This window comes from Telmatherina bonti (genome assembly GCF_933228915.1).
Source record: "Telmatherina bonti genome assembly, chromosome: 10".
In the NCBI taxonomy this organism is placed as follows: domain Eukaryota; kingdom Metazoa; phylum Chordata; class Actinopteri; order Atheriniformes; family Telmatherinidae; genus Telmatherina; species Telmatherina bonti.
In genome coordinates, this window is record NC_136628.1 from 39,855,498 (window position 1) to 39,878,173 (window position 22,676).

At 53.5% G+C, this 22,676-nt stretch overlaps 2 protein-coding genes across 7 annotated transcripts in view; both read right to left on the reverse strand.

Moving 5' to 3' along the window:
* The window catches only part of LOC306761464 (platelet-derived growth factor receptor beta-like), a 63,387-nt gene extending 60,746 nt beyond the window's left edge, over positions 1-2,641 (reverse strand). For 2 of the 6 annotated variants that reach the window (XM_079247631.1, XM_079247635.1), the window contains exon 1: positions 1,575-1,663. Coding sequence is in view for 1 of the 6 variants with exons in the window: in XM_079247633.1 (XP_079103759.1) it covers positions 1,575-1,602 (28 nt within the window). In the remaining 5 variants the exon portion in view is untranslated. Of the gene's footprint in view, positions 1-1,574; positions 1,672-2,492 lie in introns of those variants that run through there. The other 4 variants (XM_079247633.1, XM_079247636.1, XM_079247632.1 and 1 more) reach the window with 4 other exon arrangements.
* On the reverse strand, positions 1,602-20,917 carry LOC306761383 (uncharacterized protein; the record flags this gene model as incomplete). The annotated part of the gene is made up of 5 exons (XM_079247506.1): positions 20,846-20,917; positions 18,421-18,513; positions 17,955-18,248; positions 2,297-2,445; positions 1,602-1,667 (listed from the first exon to the last, which is right to left on the reverse strand). Exons 1-5 carry the CDS (start codon positions 20,871-20,873, stop codon positions 1,602-1,604), a joined length of 630 nt encoding a protein of 209 aa, XP_079103632.1. The 5' UTR covers positions 20,874-20,917.
* Between the last annotated feature and the right edge of the window lie 1,759 nt (positions 20,918-22,676).

A 22,676-nucleotide genomic window follows, 5' to 3' on the forward strand; every position in this document is an offset into this window, starting at 1 on the left:
TCTGACCGGCTTCCTCCCCCACCACCTGAGCCAACTCACCACCAGGTGGTGATCAGTTGAAGCTCCGCCCCCCTCTTCACCCGAGTGTCCAAGGCATGTGGCCGCAGGTCCGACGATACGACTACAAAGTCGATCATGGAACTGCGGCCCAGGGAATCCTGATGCCAGGTGTACATATGGACACTCTTATGTTGGAACATGGTGTTCGTTATAGACAATCCATGACGAGCACAGAAGTCCAATAACAAAACACCATTTGGGTTCAGAGGTGGGGGGGGGCATGCCTCCCAATCACTCCCCTCCAGGTCTCACTGTCATTGCCCACGTGAGCATTGGAGTCCCCCAGCAGAACAATGGAGTCCCCAGAAGGAGCACCCTCCAGCACTCCCTCCAAGGACTCCAGAAAGGGTGGGTACTCTGAACTGCCGTTCGGCGCATAAGCACAGACAACAGTCAGGACCCGTCCCCCCACCCGGAGGCGGAGGGAAACTACCCTTTCATCCACCGGGGTAAACCCCAACGTGCAGGCACCAAGCTGGGGGCTGATGAGAATGCCCACACCTGCTCGGCGCCTCTCACCATGAGCAACTCCAGAGTGGAAGAAGGTCCAGCCCCTCTCGAGGGTTCTGGTTCCAGAGCCCAAGCCATGCGTCGAGGTGAGTCCAACTATATCTAGCCGGAACCGCTCAACCTCGCGCACAAGCTCAGGCTCCTTCCCCACCAGAGAGGTGACATTCCACGTCCCTAGAGCCTTCAGCTTCTGCAGCCGGGGATCGGACCGCCAGGGTCCCCGCCCCTTGCTGCCGCCCAGCTCACATTGCACCCGACCCCTACGGCTCCTCCCACAGATGGTGAGCCCACGAGAGGTGGGGCCCATGTAACCCTTTCGGGCTGAGCCCGACCAGGCCCCATGGGCGAAGGCCCGGCCACCAGACGCTCGCTCTCGTACCCCGCCTCCAGGCCTGGCTCCAGAGGGGGGTCCCGGTAACCCGCGTCCGGGCAAGGGAACATTCATGCCCAAGTTGGTCGTCATCATAGGGGTCTATGATATGCATGTATATACTAATACATAAACATATACAAACACAAGCCAATCACAGGTCTATGTTACCCTGCAGGAGGACAAAGCTAACAACTGTCAGGAGCACCAGGAACTAACTAGTTAAACCAGAAAGACAGGAAAAAACCAGCCGTTGTTTGTAAATAAACCTGCAGACGACTGTGTCACATGCCGAACATACAGAGTGGAACGTGTTCAGAGTAGAGTGGTCGTGCCAATGTGGCCCCCGCCCACATACTGTGGCCCCGCCCACACATAGGTAGGCCAGACCCGGGCAGCCGGCTGCCACGCCCAAGCACAGACCCCCCCCCCCCCCCCCCCCCCCCCCCCTCCAGAGCCAGCCATGCATCCACCCAGGGCAACAGAGCATGCTCCCCAAGACCTCGAAAGCAACCCCCCACCCCCACAGGAAGAGGGCATAGCCCACGCCACCGGAGAGACAGGGCCCCCATACCGCCACCGAGTGGTGTTACATCTTCTAAGTCAATAGCAGATCAACTTTGACGTCACTCACCTGTACCACAGCTGATCCACCTGTCCATCACGCCTCCATGTCACCTTTACTTCCTGATTGGTCCACAGCAGGTAATTGACAGCTGTCAGTGACCTTTTAAGAAAAAGGAAAGTTTAATTGTTTCTTCACACAGCTGATCACCTGTCATGGTGGTTGCAGGGGTCATCTGGTCAGCTGATCTAAGAAGACATTTCTGCCCACTTTGTCAGCTCCTGATTGGATGTTACTGTCAATTACAGCTCTCTGATTGGTGGAAAGTTTAAACAAGTCGAGACTTTTCAGGACCCGTTAGTCAGCTTTTCGTAACATCTCGGGGGATTTAAAAACCGGAACATGGTGGTCAGCACCACCAGAGCACCACAGCGAACTGTCCAACTTTGTCATCTGCAGAAGTATCAGTACTGGATGAGAACCTGAGGACAGAGAACGGCTCTGGTCCAGAAATCTTCTTCATTCCAAACACCATAAGAGACCTGAACAGGCCAAACGGACCCATGCAGACCCAAACGGACCCATGCAGACCCAAACGGACCCAAACGGACCCATGCAGACCCAAACGGACCCATGCAGACCCAAACGGACCCATGCAGACCCAAACGGACCCAAACGGACCCATGCAGACCCAAACGGACCCATGCAGACCCAAACGGACCCATGCAGACCCAAACGGACCCAAACGGACCCATGCAGACCCAAACGGACCCATGCAGACCCAAACGGACCCATGCAGACCCAAACGGACCCAAACGGACCCATGCAGACCCAAACGGACCCAAACGGACCCATGCAGACCCAAACGGACCCATGCAGACCAGTTTCTGAGGGGTGGTTTTGAATCCAGCCCCCAGGAGACTGGAGTCGTTTATCTGATCTGAAAAGCAGAAAAAGTAAAAGTTAAAGAAACAAATTTTAAAAAACCTTTCGATTCGGTTGTCTGCCTCCTCTTCTTCACTCTTCCTCGCTCCTCTTCTTCACTCTTCCTCGCTCCTCTTCTTCACTCTTCCTCGCTCCTCTTCTTCACTCTTCCTCGCTCCTCTTCTTCACTCTTCCTCGCTCCTCTTCTTCACTCTTCCTCGCTCCTCTTCAGTCTGACTTCATTCAGACGAGCGAGGAATGGAAACCACACTGACTCACAGTGGGAGAGAGACCAACACGTACAGTGGAGAGAGAGGTGGGGGGGGGGGGGGGGGGGGGGGGGGGGGGGGGGGGGGGGGGGGGGGCAGCTCTGGGGAAAGAGAGCGAGAGACTTAGACTTCCACAGAGAGAGAGAGAACGTCTGTTTTCAATCCTCCCTGACAGGAAGTCAGCCACTTCCAACACACACACTCACACACACACACACACACTGCAAGACCAGCAGCATGAGAGAAATCATTCAAAAAGCACACAAAAGTGTGTGTGTGTGTGTGTGTGTGTGTGTGTGTGTGTGTGTGTGTGTGTGTGTGTGTGTGAGTTTTTATGTGTGGGTTGCATAGTCTGGGTAATCAGACTGATTGATCGACTGGTTACAAATCAGTTCTTGTGAGTTTCCCAGTTGCTGTAAAGGAAGATAAATCCTTCTGGGGTTCCTGGATTCAGACGCAGACTCGGATTCACTTGGATTTAACAGATTCCAGAAGGTAAATGGGAGGAAATGCACTCTGTCCATATGCGACAGCATCCCATTTTGTGGGTATAACACAAGACTCGTTACATGATAGCTTCGTACAGTTTGTTTCATGTGTTTAAACCTTTTTGTTGTTCAAATATGAGCCTTTAAACATGCAAAGAGGTTCAAGTTCAAAGGTTAGTTTTTCAAAAAAAATGTCATGATGTGTTTGGTTTGGTGACAATCAGTTTTATTTTTATCACTTCATTGACAAAAGATCTACAGAGTCTTGGTTTTAGAGATAAACTATAACTAAACTAAAACTAAGTTAAAACTAGAACTGAATTAAAACTGGAACTATAACTAAAACTAAGCTAAAAATAGAACTAAACCAATACTAAAACTAGGACTAAAATACAACTGGAAATAGAACTAACTACAACTACAATAGGAACTAGACCAAGAACTAAAACTAAAATTAAAAATAAAAGTAGAACTAAACTGAAATTAGAACTAGGACAAGAATTAAAACTAAAACTTGGACTAAACTAAAACTACAATAAGAACTAAACCTAGAACTAAATTACAAATAGAATTAGAACTAAATTAAAACTAGAACTAACTGAAAACAAAAAACTAAACTAAAATTAGAATGAAACTAACCTCAAACTAGAACTAAATCCAAACTAAAATTGCACTAAAACTAGAACTAAACTAAAAGTAGAACACAACTTACACTAAAATTAGACTGAAAGTAGAACCAAATTTAAGCTACAATTATACTAAAACTAGATCTAAACTAAAAGTAGAACAAATCTAAACTAAAACAAAAACCAAATTCAAACTGTAACTAAGTTAGAACTAAACTAAAACTAAAACAAGAAGTCAAAATTAAACTAGAACTGAAATTAGAACAAAACTAAAACTAAAACTAAACTAAAACAAAAAATAAACTAAAACTAGAACAAAACCAAAATTAAAACTAAAACTAAAACTCAAACTGAAATTAAAACTAAAGGTAGAACAAAACTACAACTAGAACTCAAAGTGAACTAAAAATTAGAACATAAACTAAACCTATAACTAAACTAGAATTAGAACAAAAGGAAAATTAGAACTTATTCTAAACTCAAACTAAAAGTAAAACTAAAAGTAGAACAAAACGACAATTAAAACTCAAAATAAACTAAAACTAAAACTAGAACGACATGGAACGGGTTGAATAAAGTACCAAGGCCAAACCCGAAACAATATATGCTGTCGGACCATTTTCTTCAGAATGATGCCGTCTATCATAACTGTGAAACGTTTGCAAATGAATTCAATGTATTTTTCACAAATATTGGAGTCAATTTAGCAAATTCTATTAATGCAACAAAACAAAATAAAACTTCTGGTATGGGAAGTAAAATAATGCAGTCCATGTTTCTTGTAGAACTTAGTGAATTTGAAGCAAATGTAAAAACAAACCATCTACTGATAGTGATGGGGTCGATGCAGAATAAAACCACTGACCTTTATTTGTAATTTATCTATTCAAACTGGTGTTTTTTCACAGCAAATGAAGATAGCTAAAGTAACCTCTCTCTTCAAAAATGGAGATCAACACAGATTTAATAATTACAGACCAGTGTCACTGCTTTCACCGTGAAATGGTTCACTCTAAAGTAAATATCTTCATTGAGAAATATAAATGACTTGGTGAAAAACCGTCTGGATTTAGATCACAAAGATACATGGGTTTAGCACTTGTTGAATTGGTAGAAAACATTGTCGCTGCAACTTAAAGGAAATAATATCCAGTAGGATGTTTATTGATAAATGCAAATTATTCAACACCGTTAACCATGAATAGTTGTTATCAAAATTATACAAATATGGCATCAGGGGCACAGCACACCAGTTACACACCGTCAGCAGTATGTACATTGGAACGGGCTAAATTCAGATATAAGAAACATCTCATGTGGAGTTCCTCAAGGGTCTGTTTTAGGGCCTTTGCTTTTTATTCTGTTTATTAATATGTTGATCATCTAAAGTGTTACATTTTTTTGCTGTGTGCCGATGACACCAGTATATTTAGTTCTGGAAGGGATTTGTCTGAAAATATGGAGCGAATAGGAGAAGAATTTATAAATGTGAGAAATTGGTTTAATGAACACCAACTATTGTTAAATTGGGACCAGACTAATTATATGGTGTTTGGTAATCATAGTACTGAGACAGCATTGGTGAAAGTTACTAATGACCTTCTTATGGCCTCAGACAAAGGACTTGTGTCCGTACTTATCTTGCTTGATCTTAGTGCTGCATTTGATACAGTCGATCATAACATTCTGTTACAGAGACTAGAACAGGTGGTTGGAATTACAGGTACAGCGTTAAGCTGGTTTAAATCATATTTATCTGATAGACTTCAGTTCGTTCATGTAAATGACAAGTCCTCCTCACAAACTACAGTAAGTCATGGAGTTCCTCAAGGTTCTGTACTTGGACCAATACTCTTCACGCTATATATGCTCCCTTTAGGCAAAATTATTAGACAGCATGGAATAAACTTTCATTGTTATGCAGATGATACTCAGATATACTTATCCTTTAAACCAGATGAAACAAATCAGCCCAATAGGCTACAAAATTGTCTCATAGACATAAAGACTTGGATGTCTAGAAATTTTCTCCTCTTAAACACAGATAAGACTGAAGTAATTCTCGTTGGATCTGAAAAACTCAGAGCTAAATTTTCCGGTTTTGTAATGAACCTGGATGGCATTACTTTAGCTTCCAGTGCTACAGTGAGAAACCTTGGAGTGATATTTGACCCTGACCTGTCCTTTGGCCCACATATTAAGCAGGTTACTAAAACAGCCTTCTTTCATTTACGTAATGTAGCCAAAATTAGGGACATTCTGTCTCAGAGTGATGCAGAAAAACTGGTTCATGCTTTTGTTACTTCGAGACTAGATTACTGTAACTCTCTATTACTGGGCTGTCCTAAATATGCCCTGAAAAGCCTTCAGCTGATCCAGAATTCTGCAGCCAGAGTCCTGACCAGAACCAGCAGGAGAGATCATATTTCTCCAGTTTTAGCCTCTCTTCATTGGCTGCCTGTTGAATCTAGAATAGAATTTAAAATCCTTCTCCTTACATATAAAGCCCTCCACAACCAGGCTCCACTATATATCAAAGACCTCATTGTTCCTTATATACCAAGCAGAGTACTTCGTTCCCAGACTGCAGGCTTACTTGTGGTTCCTAGAGTCTCAAAGAGCCGAGCAGGAGGCAGAGCCTTTGGTTATCAGGCCCCTCTCTTATGGAATAAGCTCCCAGTTAGTGTTAGGGAAGCAGACACCCTCCCCACCTTTAAGACTAGGCTGAAGACTTATCTTTTTGATAAGTCCTATAGCTAGGGATGGTTAGCATCCCTTAGTTATGCTGCTATAGGTTTAGACTGCTGAGGGACATTTCCTGATACACTCCTGAATGGGCGTTGGCATGGCAACGTGGAAGCGTTGGCATGGCAACGTGGAAGCTGATCCAGCGCCTCACTGGTTGATCAGTTTCCTACTTCCTGCAACATCAGCAGTAACCATGGAAACGAAGCAATCCAGAGGGTTCGATGATGTCATCGAGCATCACAGGAACATGTCAGGAAGGCTGCGTAGGGTCTGAAGGGCTCACTCTGGACCAGGACCAGAACCAGGACCGGGACCGGGACCAGAACCAGGACCAGAACCAGGAACAGGACCGCTACCGGGACCAGGACCGGGACCAGAACCAGGACCAGAACCAGGAACAGGACCGCTACCGGGACCGGGACCGGGACCGGGACCAGAACCAGGATCAGAACCAGGACCGGGACCGGGACCAGAACCAGGACCAGAACCAGGACCGGGACCAGAACCAGGACCGGGACCGGGACCGGGACCAGAACCAGGACCAGAACCAGGACCGGGACCGGGACCAGAACCAGGACCAGGAACAGGACCGCTACCGGGACCGGGACCGGGACCAGGTTCAGAACCAGGACCAGAACCAGAACCAGGACCAGGACCAGAACCGGGACCGGGACAAGGACCGGGACCAGAACCAGGACCAGAACCAGGACCGGAACCGGGATCGGGACCAGGACGAGAACCAGGACCAGGACAAGAACCAGAACCAGAACCAGAACCAGGACCGGAACCAGGACCAGGACCTGGACCGCTACCGGGACCGGGACCAGAACCAGGACCAGGACCAGAACCAGAACCAGGACCAGGACCAGGACCAGGACCAGAACCGGGACCACGACCGGAACCGGGACCAGGACCAGGACCAGGACTGGAACCGGGACCGGGACCAGGAGCAGAACCAGGACCAGAACCAGAACCGGGACTGGGACCGGGACCGGGACCAGGACCAGAACCAGGACCGGGACCGGGACCAGGACCAGAACCAGGAACCAAACCAGGACCGGGACCGGGACCAGGAAAAGGACTGCTACCGGGACCGGGTCCAGAACCAGGACCAGAACCAGAACCAGGACCACAACCAGGAAAAGGACTGCTACCTGGACCGGGTCCAGAACCAGGACCAGGACCAGAACAAGGACCAGGACCGGTACCGGAACCGGGACCAGGACCGGAACCGGGACCAGAACCAGTACCAGGACCAGGACCAGAACCAGAACCAGAACCAGGACCAGGACCAGAACCAGAACCAGAACCAGAACCAGAACCGGGACCGGGACCAGAACCAGGACCAGGACCAGGACCGGAACCGGGACCGGGACCAGGACCAGAACCAGAACCAGGAACAGGACCGCTACCGGGACCGGGACCGGGACCAGAACCAGGACCAGAACCAGGAACAGGACCGTTACCGGGAACGGGACCGGGACCAGAACCAGGACCAGAACCAGGACCGGGACCGGGACCAGAACCAGAACCAGAACCAGGACCGGGACCAGAACCAGGACCAGGACCAGAACCAGGACCGGGACCGGGACCGGGACCAGGACCAGCACCAGGACCGGGACCGGGACCAGGACCAGAACCAGGAACCGAACCAGGACCAGAACCGGGACCGGGACCAGAACCAGAACCAGAACCAGGAACAGGACCGCTACCGGGACCGGGACCGGGACCAGAACCAGGACCAGAACCAGGAACAGGACCGTTACCGGGAACGGGACCGGGACCAGAACCAGGACCAGAACCAGGACCGGGACCGGGACCAGAACCAGAACCAGAACCAGGACCGGGACCAGAACCAGGACCAGGACCAGAACCAGGACCGGGACCGGGACCGGGACCAGGACCAGCACCAGGACCGGGACCGGGACCAGGACCAGAACCAGGAACCGAACCAGGACCAGGACCGGGACCGGGACCAGAACCAGGACCAGAACCAGGAACAGGACCGCTACCGGGACCGGGACCGGGACCGGGACCAGAACCAGGATCAGAACCAGGACCGGGACCAGAACCAGGACCAGAACCAGGACCGGGACCAGAACCAGGACCAGAACCAGGACCGGGACCGGGACCAGAACCAGGACCAGGAACAGGACCGCTACCGGGACCGGGACCGGGACCAGGTTCAGAACCAGGACCAGAACCAGAACCAGGACCAGGACCAGGACCAGAACCGGGACCGGGACAAGGACCGGGACCAGAACCAGGACCAGAACCAGGACCGGAACCGGGATCGGGACCAGGACCAGAACCAGGACCAGGACAAGAACCAGAACCAGAACCAGGACCGGAACCAGGACCGGGACCTGGACCGCTACCGGGACCGGGACCAGAACCAGGACCAGGACCAGAACCAGAACCAGGACCAGGACCAGAACCGGGACCAGGACCGGAACCGGGACCAGGACCAGGACCAGGACCGGAACCGGGACCGGGACCAGGAGTAGAACCAGGACCAGAACCAGAACCGGGACTGGGACCGGGACCGGGACCAGGACCAGAACCAGGACCGGGACCGGGACCGGGACCAGGACCAGAACCAGGAACCAAACCAGGACCGGGACCGGGACCAGGAAAAGGACTGCTACCGGGACCGGGTCCAGAACCAGGACCAGAACCAGAACCAGGACCACAACCAGGAAAAGGACTGCTACCGGCACCGGGTCCAGAACCAGGACCAGGACCAGAACAAGGACCAGGACCGGTACCGGAACCGGGACCAGGACCGGAACCGGGACCAGAACCAGTACCAGGACCAGGACCAGGACCAGAACCAGAACCAAAACCAGGACCAGGACCAGAACCAGAACCAGAACCAGAACCGGGACCAGAACCAGGACCAGGACCAGGACCGGAACCGGGACCGGGACCAGGACCAGAACCAGGACCAGAACCAGAACCGGGACCGGGACCAGAACCAGAACCAGGAACAGGACCGCTACCGGGACCGGGACCGGGACCAGAACCAGGACCAGAACCAGGAACAGGACCGTTACCGGGAACGGGACCGGGACCGGGACCAGAACCAGAACCGGGACCGGGACCGGGACCAGAACCAGAACCAGAACCAGGACCGGGACCAGAACCAGGACCAGGACCAGAACCAGGACCGGGACCGGGACCGGGACCAGGACCAGCACCAGGACCGGGACCGGGACCAGGACCAGAACCAGGAACCGAACCAGGACCGGGACCGCTACTGGGACCGGGACCGGGACCGTGACCAGAACCAGGACCAGAACCAGGAAAAGGACCGCTACCGGTACCGTGACCGGGACTGGTCCAGAACCAGGACCAGAACCAGAACCAGGACCAGAACCGGGACCAGGACAAGAACCAGAACCTGGACAAGAACCAGGACCAGAACCAGAACCAGAACCAGGACCAGAACCAGAACCAGGACCAGAACCAGGACCAGGACAAGAACCAGAACCAGGACAAGAACCAGGACCAGAACCAGAACCAGGAACAGGACCGCTACCGGGACCGGGACGAGGAGCAGAACCAGGACCAGAACCAGACCTGGGACCGGGACCGGGACCAGAACCAGGACCAGGACAAGGACCGGGACCGGGACCAGAACCAGGACCAGAACCAGGACCGGGACCGGGACCAGGACCGGGACCAGGACCAGAACCAGGACCAGAACCAGAACCAGAACCAGGACCAGGACCGGAACTGGGACCAGAACCAGGACCGGAACCAGGACCAGGACCAGGACCAGGACCTGGACCAGGAGCAGGACCAGGACCAGGACCAGGACCAGAACCAGAACCGGGACTGGAACCGGAACCGGGACCGGGACCAGGACCTGAACCGGCAACGGGACCAGAACCAGGACCGGGACCGGGACCAGAACCAGGACCAAGACAGGGACAAGAACCAGAACCAGAACCAGGACCAGGACCGGTACCGGGACCGGGACCAGGACTGGAACCGGGACCAGGACCAGAACCAGGACCGGGACCAGAACCAGGACCGGGACCAGAACCAGGACCGGAACCAGGAACAGGACTGCTACCGGGACCGGGACCGGGACCAGAACCAGGACCAGAACCAGGACCGCGACCAGAACCAAGACAGGGACCGGGACCAGAACCAGGACCGGAACCAGGAACAGGACTGCTACCGGGACCGGGACCGGGACCAGCACCAGGACCAGAACCAGGAACAGGACCGCTACCGGGACCGGGACCGGGACCAGAACCAGGACCAGAACCAGGACCAGGACCGGGACCAGAACCAGGACCAGAACCAGGACCAGAACCAGGACCGGGACAAGAACCAGAACCGGGACCGGGACCAGAACCAGGACCAGAACCGGGACCAGGACCGGAACCGGGACCGGGACCGGGACCAGGACCAGGACCGGAACCGGGACCGGGACCAGGAGCAGAACCAGGACCAGAACCAGAACCGGGACTGGGACCGGGACCGGGACCAGGACCAGAACCAGGACCGGGACCGGGACCGGGACCAGGACCAGAACCAGGAACCGAACCAGGAACAGGACCGCTACCGGGACCGGGTCCAGAACCAGGACCAGAACCAGGAAAAGGACTGCTACCAGGACCGGGACCGGGACCAGAACCAGGACCAGAACCAGGAACAGGACCGCTACCGGGACCGGGACCAGGACCAAAACCAGAACCAGAACCAGGACCGGGACCGGGACCGGGTCCAGGACCAAAACCACCACCGGGACTTGGACCGGGACCGGGACCAGGACCAGAACCAGGAACAGAACCAGGACCGGGACCAGAACCAGGAACCGACCCAGGACCGGGACCGCTACCGGGACCGGGACCGGGACCAGAACCAGGACCAGGACCAGAACCACAACCAGGACCGGGACCGGGACCGGGTCCAGGACCAAAACCACGACCGGGACTTGGATCGGGACCGGGACCAGGACCAGAACCAGGACCGAACCAGGACCGGTACCGCTACCGGGACCGGGACCGGGACCAGAACCAGGACCAGAACCAGGAACAGGACCAGGGCCAGAACCAGGACCAGGACAAGAACCAGAACCAGGACAAGAACCAGAACCAGAACCAGGACCAGGACCAGAACCAGAACCAGAACCAGGACCAGAACCAGGAAAAGGACTGCTACCGGGACCGGGTCCAGAACCAGGACCAGAACCATAACCAGGAACAGGACCGCTACCGGGACCGGGACCGGGACCGGGACCAGGAGCAGAACCAAGACCAGAACCAGGACCGGGACCGGGACCAGGACCGGGACCAGGACCAGGACCAGGACCGGGACCAGGACCAGAACCAGGACCAGGACCGGAACTGGGACCAGAACCAGGACCAGAACCAGGACCAGGACCAGGACCAGGACCTGGACCAGGAGCAGGACCAGGACCAGGACCAGGACCAGAACCAGAACCGGGACTGGAACCGGAACCGGGACCGGGACCAGGACCTGAACCGGCAACGGGACCAGAACCAGGACCAGGACCAGAACCAGGACCGGGACCAGGACCAGAACCAGGACCAGAACCAGGACCGGGACCGGGACCGGGACCAGAACCAGGACCAAGACAGGGACAAGAACCAGAACCAGAACCAGGACCAGGACCGGTACCGGTACCGGGACCGGGACCAGGACTGGAACCGGGACCAGGACCAGAACCAGGACCGGGACCAGAACCAGGACCGGGACCAGAACCAGGACCGGAACCAGGAACAGGACTGCTACCGGGACCGGGACCGGGACCAGAACCAGGACCAGAACCAGGACCGCGACCAGAACCAAGACAGGGACCGGGACCAGAACCAGGACCGGAACCAGGAACAGGACTGCTACCGGGACCGGGACCGGGACCAGCACCAGGACCAGAACCAGGAACAGGACCGCTACCGGGACCGGGACCGGGACCAGAACCAGGACCAGAACCAGGACCAGGACCGGGACCAGAACCAGGACCAGAACCAGGACCAGAACCAGGACCGGGACCAGAACCAGAACCGAGACCGGGACCAGAACCAGGACCAGAACCGGGACCAGGACCGGAACCGGGACCGGGACCAGTACCAGGACCAGGACCGGAACCGGGACCGGGACCAGGAGCAGAACCAGGACCAGAACCAGAACCGGGACTGGGACCGGGACCGGGACCAGGACCAGAACCAGGACCGGGACCGGGACCGGGACCAGGACCAGAACCAGGAACCGAACCAGGTACAGGACCGCTACCGGGACCGGGTCCAGAACCAGGACCAGAACCAGGAAAAGGACTGCTACCAGGACCGGGACCGGGACCAGAACCAGGACCAGAACCAGGAACAGGACCGCTACCGGGACCGGGACCAGGACCAAAACCAGAACCAGAACCAGGACCGGGACCGGGACCGGGTCCAGGACCAGAACCAGAACCGGGACTGGGACCGGGACCGGGACCAGGACCAGAACCAGGACCGGGACCGGGACCGGGACCAGGACCAGAACCAGGAACCGAACCAGGAACAGGACCGCTACCGGGACCGGGTCCAGAACCAGGACCAGAACCAGGAAAAGGACTGCTACCAGGACCGGGACCGGGACCAGAACCAGGACCAGAACCAGGAACAGGACCGCTACCGGGACCGGGACCAGGACCAAAACCAGAACCAGAACCAGGACCGGGACCGGGACCGGGTCCAGGACCAAAACCACCACCGGGACTTGGACCGGGACCGGGACCAGGACCAGAACCAGGAACAGAACCAGGACCGGGACCAGAACCAGGAACCGACCCAGGACCGGGACCGCTACCGGGACCGGGACCGGGACCAGAACCAGGACCAGGACCAGAACCACAACCAGGACCGGGACCGGGACCGGGTCCAGGACCAAAACCACGACCGGGACTTGGATCGGGACCGGGACCAGGACCAGAACCAGGACCGAACCAGGACCGGTACCGCTACCGGGACCGGGACCGGGACCAGAACCAGGACCAGAACCAGGAACAGGACCGCTACCGGGACCGGGACCGGGTCCAGAACCAGGACCAGAACCAGAACCAGGACCAGGGCCAGAACCAGGACCAGGACAAGAACCAGAACCAGGACAAGAACCAGAACCAGAACCAGGACCAGGACCAGAACCAGAACCAGAACCAGGACCAGAACCAGGAAAAGGACTGCTACCGGGACCGGCTCCAGAACCAGGACCAGAACCATAACCAGGAACAGGACCGCTACCGGGACCGGGACCGGGACCGGGACCAGGAGCAGAACCAAGACCAGAACCAGACCTGGGACCGGGACCGGGACCAGAACCAGGACCAGGACCGGGACCAGGACCAGAACCAGGACCGGGACCAGGACCAGGACCAGGACTAGAACCGGGACCGGGACCGGGACCAGGACCAGAACCAGGACCAGAACCAGAACCAAAACCAGGACCGGAACCAGAACCAGGACCAGAACCAGGACCAGGACCAGGACCAGGACCTGGACCAGGAGCAGAACCAGGACCAGGACCAGAACCAGAACCAGAACCGGGACTGGAACCGGAACCGGGACCGGGACCAGGACCTGAAACGGTAACGGGACCAGAACCAGGACCAGGACCAGAACCAGAACCAGAGCCAGGACCGGGACCGGGACCAGAACCAGGACCGGGACCAGGACCAGAACCAGGACCAGAACCAGGACCGGGACCGGGACCGGGACCAGAACCAGGACCAGAACCAGGACCAGGACAAGAACCAGAACCAGAACCAGGACCGGAACCAGGACCAGGACCTGGACTGCTACCGGGACCGGGACAAGAACCAGGACCAGGACCAGAACCAGGACCAGGAACAGAACCAGAACCAGAACCAGAACCAGGACCAGGACCAGGACCAGAACCAGGACCAGGACCAGGACCGGTACCGGGACCAGGACTGGAACCGGGACCAGAACCAGAACCAGGACCAGGACCAGAACCAGAACCAGAACCAGGACCAGAACCAGAACCAGAACCATAACCGCTACCGGGACCAGAACCAGGACCAGGACCAAGACCAGAACCGGGACCGGGACCAGGACCAGAACCAGGACCAGAACCAGAACCGGGACCGGGACCAGGACCAGAACCAGGACCAGAACCAGAACCGGGACCAGGACCAGAACCAGGACCAGAACCAGGAACAGGACCGCTACCGGGACCGGGACCGGGACCAGGTCAGGGACCAGAACCAGGAACAGGACCGCTACCGGGACCGGGATCAGAACCAGGACCAGAACCAGGACCGGGACCGGGTCCAGAACCAGGACCAGAACCAGGACCGGGACCAGCACCAGGACCAGGACCAGGACCAGAACTAGGACTGGGACCGGGACCGGGACCGGGACCGGGACCAGGACCAGCACCAGGACCGCTACCGGGACCGGGACCGGGACCAGAACCAGCACCAGAACCAGGAACAGGACCGCTACCGGGACCGGGACCGGGACCAGAACCAGGACCAGAACCAGAACCAGAACCAGGACCAGGACCAGAACCGGGACTGGGACCAGGACCGGGACCAGAACCAGGACCAGAACCAGGACTGGGACCTGGACCAGAACCAGGACCGGGACCAGGACCACAACCAGGACCACAACCAGGACCAGAACCAGGACCGGGACCGGGACTAGAACCAGGACCAGAACCAGGACCAGGACAAGAACCAGAACATGAACCAGGACCAGAAGCAGGACTGGGACCGGGACCGCTACCGGGACCTGGACCGGGACCAGAACCAGGACCAGAACCAGAACCGAGACCGGGACCGGAACCAGGACCAGGACCAGAACCAGAACCAGAACCAGGACCAGGACCAGAACCGGGACTGGGACCAGAACCAGAACCAGAACCAGGACCAGAACCAGGAAAAGGACTGCAACCGGGACCGGGTCCAGAACCAGGACCAGAACCAGAACCAGGAACAGGACCGCTACCGGGACCGGGACCGGGACCGGGACCAGGAGCAGGACCAAGACCAGAACCATACCTGGGACCGGGACCGGGACCAGAACCAGGACCAGGACCAGGACCGGGACCGGGACCAGAACCAGGACCAGAACCAGGACCGGGACCAGGACCAGGACCAGGACCAGAACCGGGACCGGGACCGGGACCAGGACCAGAACCAGGACCAGAACCAGAACCAGGACCAGGACCAGGACCGGAAACGGGACCAGAACCAGGACCAGAACCAGGACCAGGACCAGGACCAGGACCAGGACCTGGACCAGGAGCAGAACCAGGACCAGGACCAGAACCAGAACCAGAACCGGGACTGGAACCGGAACCGGGACCGGGACCAGGACCTGAACAGGCAACGGGACCAGAACCAGGACCAGGACCAGAACCAGAACCAGAACCAGGACCGGGACCGGGACCAGAACCAGGACCGGGACCAGGACCAGAACCAGGACCAGAACCAGGACCGGGACCGGGACCGGGACCAGAACCAGGACCAGAACCAGGACCAGGACAAGAACCAGAACCAGAACCAGGACCGGAACCAGGACCGGGACCTGGACCGCTACCGGGACCGGGACAAGAACCAGGACCAGGACCAGAACCAGAACCAGGACCAGGACCGGAACCGGGACCGGGACCAGAACCAGAACCGGGACCGGGACTGGAACCAGGACCAGGACCGGGACCGGGACCAGGACCAGGACCAGAACCAGGACCAGGACCGGGACCGGGACCGGGACCGGGACCAGGAACAGAACCAGGAACAGGACCGCTACCGGGACCGGGACCAGAACCAGGACCAGAACCAGAACCAGGACCAGAACCAGAACCAGAACCAGGACCGGGGGATCTGCATTCAGATGAGGGTTTTCAGAAAGTAACATGTGGTCCAGTCCATCCAGTTCCACCAGTCCCTCCAGTCCCTCCAGTTCCACCAGTCCCTCCAGTCCCTCCATTCCCACCAGTCCCTCCATTCCCACCAGTCCCTCCAGTTCTACCAGTCCATCCAGTTCCACCAGTCCCTCCAGTCCCTCCAGTTCCACCAGTCCCTCCAGTCCCTCCAGTTCCACCAGATCCGACAGTTCTTTCCATTCCACCAGTTCCATCAGCTCCTCAATTTACACCAGTTACACCAGTGCCTCCAGTTCCACCAGTTCCTCTAGGTCCACCTGTTCCTCCATTTCCTCCAGCTCCACCAGTCCATCCAGTTCCTCCAGTTCCACCAGTTCCTCTAGTTCCTGTAGTTCCTCCCGTTCCACCAGTTCCTCCAGTTCTTTCCGTTCCACCAGTTCCATCAGTTCCTCAATTTACACCAGTTACACCAGTTCCTCTAGATTCACAGGTTCCTCCAGTTCCTCAAGTTCCTCCAGTTCCTCCAGTTCCTCAAGTTCCTCCAGTTCCTCCAGTTCCACCATTTCCTCCAGTTCCACCAGTTCCTCCAGTTCCACCAGTTCCTCCAGTTTCACCAGTTCCTCCAGTTCCTCAAAATCATCCAGTTCTACCAGATCCACCACTCCCTCCAGTTCCACCAGTTCCTCCAGTTCCTCCAATTCCATCAGTTCCTCCAGTTCCACCAGTTCCTCCAGTTTCACCAGTTCCTCAAAATCATCCAGTTCTACCAGTTTCACCAGTCCCTCCAGTTCCTCCAGTTCCACCAGTCCCTCCAGTTCCTCCAGTTCCACCAGTCCCTCCAGTTCCTCCAGTTTCACCAGTTCCACCAATTCCTCCAGTTCCACTAGTTCCACCAGTCCCTCCAGTTCCACCAGTTCCTCCAGTTTCACTAGTTCCACCAATTCCTCCAGTTCCACTAGTTCCACCAGTCCCTCCAGTTCCACCAGTTCCTCCAGTTCCACTAGTTCCACCAGTCCCTCCAGTTCCACCAGTTCCTCCAGTTTCACTAGTTCCTCCAGTTTCACTAGTTCCACCAGTTTCACCAGTTCTTTCCGTTCCACCAGTTACACCAGTTCCTCTATTTACACCAGTTACACCAGTTCCTCCAGTCCCTCCAATTCCACCATTTCCTCCAGTTCCTCCACTTCTTCCAGGTCCAGCATTTTCACCAGTGCCTCTCGTTTAACCAGTTCTTACCGTTTCACCACTTCCTCCAGTTCCACCAGTCCCCCCAGTTCCTCCAGTTCCACCAGTTCCGACAGTTCTTTCCATTCCACCAGTTCCATCAGTTCCTCAATTTACACCAGTTCCACCAGTCCCTTTTCTTCCACCACTTCCACCAGTCCCAGCAGTTCCACCAGTTCCACCAGTTCCTCCAGTTCTTTCCGTTCCACCAGTCCCACCAGTCCCACCAGTCCCTCAAGTTCCATGAGTTCCATGAGTCCCTCCAGTCCCTCCAGTTCAACCAGTTCCACCAGTTTGACTCACCTGTTACCTGCAGCAGGAACGTTTTCTTCTCCTCGATGTGTCCCTCCTCGTCAAACACCTCCAGGGTGTAGTTTCCTGAGTCTTGGACCAGGACTTGGCTGAATCTTAGCGAGCCATCACTCTGCAGCTCGCAGCGCTCGTGGTGACACCTGGTGGTCCTTTTGTTCAACAGCAGGTGGATGTGGGTCCACCTGAACTCCCTTCGGTCCGCCATCGTCCTGCTCTGTGGACCAGCCGGCAACACGGCAACTTCACCACTGGTGGCCAATACCGTGATGATCTCAGCTGCAGCTGCTGGGGTCAGAGGTCACATACAGACAACAGGTCATTACACCTCCAGTCCACCGGGTGCAGCGCTCAGATCCCTGAATACAACTACCCATGATCCTCTGGTGAAATGCATGCTGGGTTAGTTTGAGAATTTAACCTCTCTGCTCTGCTTTATAGGAAAGTTCGGGTCACTGACCGTCACTCTTCATCATCGTCATCACCAGGATCAGCAGTCGGACCCGAGACAACATGGCCACTGCTGCAGGTCTCTTCTTTCTCCGCCCCCTCACTGTGAAAAGGAAACAAGTCAGAGGTCAGAAACGTTCTTGATCAGCTGATCTACCGTTCCAAAGTCTGCGGTTTGTTGCCCTGTGCCTCCTCCTATCTACGTGTCCTTGAGCCAAACACTGATCCGTCTCATTGGTCCTGATGTTGTCAGGGTGTAACCATGGTAACAAACTCCCGCCCCTAAATTCATTCCTGGAAGCAGGGCTGCTGTATGACTCTCTGGAGAGGGAACCTGGAGAAGGCTGGGGGGACGTGGGGGGTGTTGTCAGAGATCCTGGGGGGGTTAGGTGTTGATCCAACATTGTGGCGCTCCACTGCCATGATCCATGATGGCGGCGCTCCACCGGCATTGGATCAGGAAGATCTTCATTACTAAATTTATCTGGATTAAACACAAACATCAGTTTACTGTAGCATAAAGAGTTGGAGTGATCACAAACTCTGGAGGAAGCAAAAGACCCCAAGGCTTTCATGGACCACGATTGACAACAAGCAGAGGACAGTTAGTAGCTTCCAATAAACAGAAAAGGCGCTTATTCTGCAGCGCTTTAGGTTTTTACCGCCGTTGTTCCGACTAAATGCTGCTGGAAGATCCTCAGAAGTCCATCCCATGTTTATTTCTACAGTAAACATGTTTATTCCTGCTGTAAACGTGTTTATTTCTGCTGTAAACATGTTTATTCCTGCTGTAAACGTGTTTATTCCTGCTGTAAACGTGTTTATTCCTGCTGTAAACGTGTTTATTTCTGCTGTAAACGTGTTTATTTCTGCTGCAAACGTGTTTATTCCTGCTGTAAACGTGTTTATTCCTGCTGTAAACGTGTTTATTTCTGCTGTAAACATGTTTGTTCCTGCTGTAAACATGTTTATTCCTGCTGTAAACATGTTTATTCCTGCTGTAAACGTGTTTATTCCTGCTGTAAACGTGTTTATTCCTGCTGTAAACGTGTTTATTCCTGCTGTAAACATGTTTATTCCTGCTGTAAACGTGTTTATTCCTGCTGTAAACGTGTTTATTCCTGCTGTAAACGTGTTTATTCCTGCTGTAAACGTGTTTATTTCTGCTGTAAACATGTTTATTCCTGCTGTAAACGTGTTTATTTCTGCTGTAAACGTGTTTATTCCTGCTGTAAACATGTTTATTCCTGCTGTAAACGTGTTTATTTCTGCTGTAAACATGTTTATTTCTGCTGTAAACATGTTTATTTCTGCTGCAAACGTGTTTATTTCTGCTGTAAACATGTTTGTTCCTGCTGTAAACATGTTTATTCCTGCTGTAAACATGTTTATTTCTGCTGTGAAGTTGGTCTTTTTAACATGGGAGTCTATGGGGATTTGCTCTGTTTTGCAGCCCCTAGTGGATGAAAGGGGAACTGCAGTTTTATGCACTTCCACATAGGCTTCACTTTGAGCCACTGGAGGTTGCCGCTTGGTTAAATTGGTAAAATGTAAAAACATCATCATGGCATCTGATAGGCTGGCATAATCACATGACATGGGACGAAGACATCAGTTTGCATGTTATTTTATTGCCTAAAACTATAAAAAGTTGGAATCAAATTGTATATTTGGTACAAGAAACACATCTGCCAAACACATCATTGACAAGAGAGACCAGACCAGAGGCCAGACCAGAGGCCAGACCAGAGACCAGAGGCCAGACCAGAGGCCAGACCAGAGACCAGAGGCCAGACCAGAGGCCAGACCAGAGACAGGATAAAAACATCTCTTTTCTCATGCTCCTGCATGAAATCTGCACAGTAACTTTTAATTAATTCTGCTTTTAATTATTTTTAATATAATTTATGATTTTATTGTGATTTTGCTATTTGTGTTGTCTTTATTGTCTTTTACTGTAATTTGTAATGCTTTTAATGTTTCATGTGAACCACTTGGAATGGTCCTGTACATGGAAGGTTCTGTTCAGATAAACTGGCCTTTCCTAACCTTTCCTAATTTAGGACATAAAATAACTTCTACAAGCTAAACTCTTTTCAAGAAGAGAAAGAAAGAAGTCTTAGTTTCTCTCCTGAACTTCTTGCTTCACTTTCTGACCTCTTCCCTGTGGGCAGATTCAGAACCTCCAGACATCCGGTCTTTCTGATCCTCCCTAGACTGAACGCTTCATCTTCAAAATGAACATGGGGAGGAAGACAATCTCCTCAACACTCTGACTGTTCGCTAATAGCTGGAACACACCCAGGTCCGTGCAGATCACCGGTAGGACTCCCAAGTCCTGAACCTCAGACATCGGAGTGATAAACAGAATCTAGACCCAGAACCAGAACCTGAACAGGTACTGAGTGGTTCTTCCGATACTGAGCAGTTCTTACCTGCAAGACTAGTCTTCAGAAACGACATCAGAGATCCGACTCAGTGCAGAATCAGAAAGGATCTCCTGAAAGAAGACTGATAGAAACTGAGAATCAGGAAACCAGTTCAGACACACACCCCCAGACCACATTGGGTTTCACTTTAAGCATGTCGATTTGATGTTATTCTAACCATCTGAGATGGCTGCTGCTGTTCTTTGCTGGCATCGGGCTCTTGATATCAGGGCCCTGCTGGTGCTTCAGGTTCTGGTTTCAGTCCAGTTGTATACATCAGAACAAAGTGGTTCAGATCTGGACTGAAACAAGAAGGATGGACGTTTTCTGTGTGGAGCAGGAGAACGACCACATGAAGATCCGCTCTGAAGCAAAGACAGAAGCGTGATCTGAGAAGTTGTGGTAGATCTTTACTTCTGCTTTTAAACGTATCTGAAAAATGTGGCCATATAAGGAGATCCAGGAAATATTCGATTCAATCTAAACCGATAAAACGTAAAGGCCCAGAAGATCAGCAGAAACGAAGGTTTGTGGTCAGAAGAATAAGAAAAGCAGGCTACATGATGTGCAACCAGTTAAAAAAAACAAAGAATAAGAAGCTGCAGTGTGTTTAATGTCCTCCCAGATCTCCTCAGCTACTGCTCTGCCTCTTCACCTGAAAATCGTCTCAATCTCCACCATCGAGCCGATGGTGGAGATTGAGACGATTTTATCCTGTCTCTGGTCTGGCCTCTGGTCTGGCCTCTGGTCTGGCCTCTGGTCTGGTCTCCTTTTGTGAAGTCGGACCTTTGAGCTCAACTCTACGCTGCCCTGTAGTTAATGTGGTGACTAACAGCCATGCTAACAGCCATACTAACAGCCATGCTAACAACCATGCTAACAGCCATGCTAACAACTATGATAACAGCCATGCTAACTACCATGCTAAGAGCCATGCTAACAACCATGCAAACAACAATACTAACAGCCATGCTAACAGCCATGCTAACAACTATGATAACAGCCATGCTAACAACCAAGCTAAACATAATGCTAACAACAATGCTAACAGCCATGCTAACAGCTATGCTAACAACCATGCTAACAGCCATGCTAACAACCATGCAAACAACAATGCTAACAGCCATGCTAATAGCCATGCTAAACAGCTATGCTAACAGCACGCTAACAGCCATGCTAGCTAACAACCATGCTAAACAGCCTTGATAACAACAATGCTTACAGCCATGCTTTAGGAGCGCTATAGGCATGAAGGTGACCATCTTCCTCCTCCATTTCCTGTAGTCTCCAAATGGATGTGAAGACTGATAATCCTCAACAAGAATAAACAAAGCACTGTTTCCATCCTGGGAGAGGAGGTGGAGGTGGTGGAGGAATACAAGTATCTTGGAGTTCAGCTGGACAACAAACTGGACTGGAAATGCAACACTGACTACATCTACAAGAAAGGTCAGAGCAGACTGTACTTCTTAAGGAAGCTGAGATGGTTTAACGTCTGCACCAAGATGTTGCATATCTTCTAGAAGTCTGTTGTGGAGAGTGCAGTCAGCTTTGCAGCATCTGCTGGGGTAGTAGCATCAGAACCAGAGACTTGAAGAGAATCAACAAACTGATCCAGAAAGCTGCTTCTGTGCTTGGAGTAACTCTGGAGCCGCTGGAGCTGATTGTCCAAAGAAGAATGCTGCACAAGCTGATGAAGATGATGGAGGATTCTTCACACCCTCTCCACAAGACAGTGATGAAACAACAAAGTGTGTTCAGTGAGAGGCTTCTTCAGGTCCCATGTAAGACTGAAAGATACAGAAGATCATTCCTGCCAGCAGCCATCAGCCTCCGG